The sequence below is a fragment of the Fragaria vesca genome, linkage group LG6 (genome assembly GCF_000184155.1).
Source record: "Fragaria vesca subsp. vesca linkage group LG6, FraVesHawaii_1.0, whole genome shotgun sequence".
Taxonomy (NCBI): Eukaryota; Viridiplantae; Streptophyta; class Magnoliopsida; order Rosales; family Rosaceae; genus Fragaria; species Fragaria vesca.
Window position 1 is genome coordinate 31,961,227 of NC_020496.1, and position 2,983 is coordinate 31,964,209.

The 2,983-nt window shown below is 45.5% G+C and overlaps 1 protein-coding gene across 1 annotated transcript; it reads left to right on the top strand.

Moving 5' to 3' along the window:
* The first annotated feature begins 409 nt into the window (after positions 1-409).
* On the top strand, positions 410-2,053 carry LOC101291847. Its single transcript, XM_004304253.1, has one exon. The coding sequence runs from the start codon at positions 702-704 to the stop codon at positions 1,782-1,784; it is 1,083 nt and encodes a 360-aa protein (XP_004304301.1). The 5' UTR covers positions 410-701; the 3' UTR covers positions 1,785-2,053.
* The last annotated feature ends 930 nt before the right edge of the window (positions 2,054-2,983 follow it).

Here is a 2,983-nt window from a genome sequence, read left to right on the forward strand (position 1 = left end):
ACCGTAATATTGATCCGGTTCACTTGTAGAATAAACTTCATCGGATTGTAGCATTCCACACATACACTCTTTGAAGATTTCCGTCTTAGGTCAGAAAAACAGTTGGGTTACTCTAACACTGTCAGGGAAAAATACACCGATTTTTTTGTCACACGGTCCGACCGGAAAGATTCACCTTGAGCCAGAATAGTTTGAGGAGACCACTCTAGGGAAATAAATTTGTAATGGGAAAAAACTGTCATACAAGGGTGTGGTGCTAAGGTGTATTTATTACAACACAACAATGTTAACCCCGGGGGAGGGGGCCCACCAACTAAACCATGGGGATGATTAGAAAAAAACCAGGGTTAAAAAAAAAAGAGAAACAAGTGGGTTAAGAAGGGACAACCACAAAACCCAGATTTTTATTATCGACAGTCATCACTGCTCATCATCATCGCCATCATCAAACTTCTCTCTCTCACTTCTCTTCTCTTCTCTTCTTCTAAACCCAACCATTTCTCTCCTATCTGTTTTTCGTTTCAAAAAACCCAAACCCAAACCCAACCTTAGCTTTAGCTTCCATGGAAGAGGGTCGAGTTTACACTAATCTTTACGACTACTTCTCCCTAACCCTAACCCCTTAAACTGGCCACCACACTTTTCTAATTGCTCTTGTTTAATCTTTGTCTCGGTTTCTGAAACTGTTAGATGTTTGAGTGATGGATATAGCGCCTTCCATCACCACCACCACCGCCAGCACAAAGTCCCCGGAAGCCGACAGTGATACTCCGACCCGGATCCAGCCAGCCAAGCCCATCTCCTTCAGCAACGGCGTCCTCAAACGTCACAACCCAACCCACCACCACCACAGCCACCACCACAACAGTAACATACCCGTGACGCCTGTAGTCGTCAGCTACAAAGAATGCCTCAAGAACCACGCCGCCAGCTTAGGGGGACACGCCCTCGACGGTTGCGGCGAGTTCATGCCTTCCCCCACCTCCACCCCATCCGACCCCACCTCGCTAAAATGCGCTGCCTGCGGATGCCACCGCAATTTCCACCGCCGTGACCCGGAGGACAATATCCCGGCTGTAGCTCCGGCGACTCATGTCATCGAGTACCAGCCCCACCACCGCCACCACCCGCCTCCGCCAATCATCGGACACCGAAGCCCCAATTCAGCTTCCCCGCCACCGATCTCCTCCTCCTACTACCCATCAGCTCCCCACATGCTGCTAGCTCTCTCCACCGGACTCTCCGACAATCCGAACAACCACCACGGCGGTCAGATTGTCTCCCCCGGCGGGCCTAATTCCAGGAAGCGGTTCCGGACCAAGTTCAGCCAAGAACAGAAGGACAAGATGTTCCAGTTTGCGGAACGAGTCGGGTGGAAGATGCAGAAGCGCGACGAGGACATCGTCCATGAGTTCTGCAACGAAATCGGAGTCGACAAAGGTGTTCTCAAAGTGTGGATGCACAACAACAAGAACACTTTCGCTAAGCGCGACGGTGTCGTCAGCGGTAGCGGTGGCGCTCTTAACGGCATTAGCGCCACCGTTACGGCTAGAATCCCCAACAACACCTCTCTTGATGAACAACTCCACAACAACATGAACGGTAACAACAACAATAACAACACCAGCAACGACGACGACGAGGAAGACGATCATCCGAACCACCACCACCACAACGGCGGTGGGAGCCTGGGCAACATCCCGAACCCGAATCACCATCACTACCAGGTTGGCCGCGATCACCCGCACGGTGTCACTAACGGTGGTTCGTCATCTTCTTCTTGATCCTTTTGGAAGAATAATTAATAAGGAAGAGAGTACTTAATTAGAGAAGCTCATCATAGAGTAAGAGAAGCCAGTACGTATTAATCAAGACTAGCTACCCCAGTTTAATTCCTTTTTCGTTTCTTTTCTCTTTTTTCTCATTCTGTTTAGTTTAATCAATGAGATAAATCACTTTGTTGATGCTGAGGATGTTAATTATAACCTGGGGAGCAGCTAGCTAGAGCTTTGGTTCATGATTCACAAAGGGAAATTAATCAATTAATTTGCATAATCTTCTTCTTCTTGATTAATTAGTTAATTCATGCAAATTAAGAAAAAGTAATCCAGTTTTATTGTTCCTATGAGAATAAGAAGCTAGCTGAAGCCTGCAGGGTGTCTCTTTTTCTTTTTGCAGAGAAGATTGTTGTTTCTGAATCTAACGTCTCATCACAGATTGCTAGAGATTTTCTTATCATGCATGTGTCTGATACAAAGAAGCAGAAAGCGAGCTAGTTTAGCAAAAACACAACGGGGGAAATTTGGTGGCGGTTGTTAATTATTCTAGGTTATCCCAGTAGCTTTACGCAATTCTTTGTTCACTTTTAATTATGAAGAATATTGATCCAAGAGTAAAAATATAATATCTGGGAGTTTAGGGTTAGCTTAGATTTTGGAGAATTAATCATGGGTATGGTCCTAAGTAAAATCCCATCACGGCTTTTAGGTTTTTATATTGAATAAGGTATGGGGGAATGTGTTTCCTTTTTTGGGTTGGGGATTGGATGGTGAGGCTATAATTAGGGAGTACTCAATCTTTGATTAATATTAAATATGCCATGATTAGCATAACCTAAAAATTAGGTTTGAGGCTTACCTTTTAAGGAAAGCAGATCAGGTTGGTGGTTAATTAAGCTAATTGGTGTGTTTAATTAGTTTAATAAGATGGATGACGAAGCAGGAGGGGTGTTTTCCACCAGAAATGGTGTGTGGTTTTCTGTGGGTTTGTTTTTGGGGTTTTGGGGGAGTGTCATGGGATGAAGTCAGTACTCTTGTTTTTGTGGGGGGCGTGTCCTTAGGCCTTACTGCAATACTGCATGCCTTTCAGGATCCAACTGCCAAGCATGGGTCTTTCACTAGGTCGATCAATTACCCTGTATACCCTTTCGTGGGGAATGGGGGATGTTGGCTTTTTGACAAAATTTGTTAGTCTTCGACTCTTG

Coding starts and splice junctions, on each gene's coding strand:
- LOC101291847 (XM_004304253.1), top strand. CDS start 702: ATGGATATAGCGCCTTCCATCACCACCACCACCGCCAGCACAAAGTCC.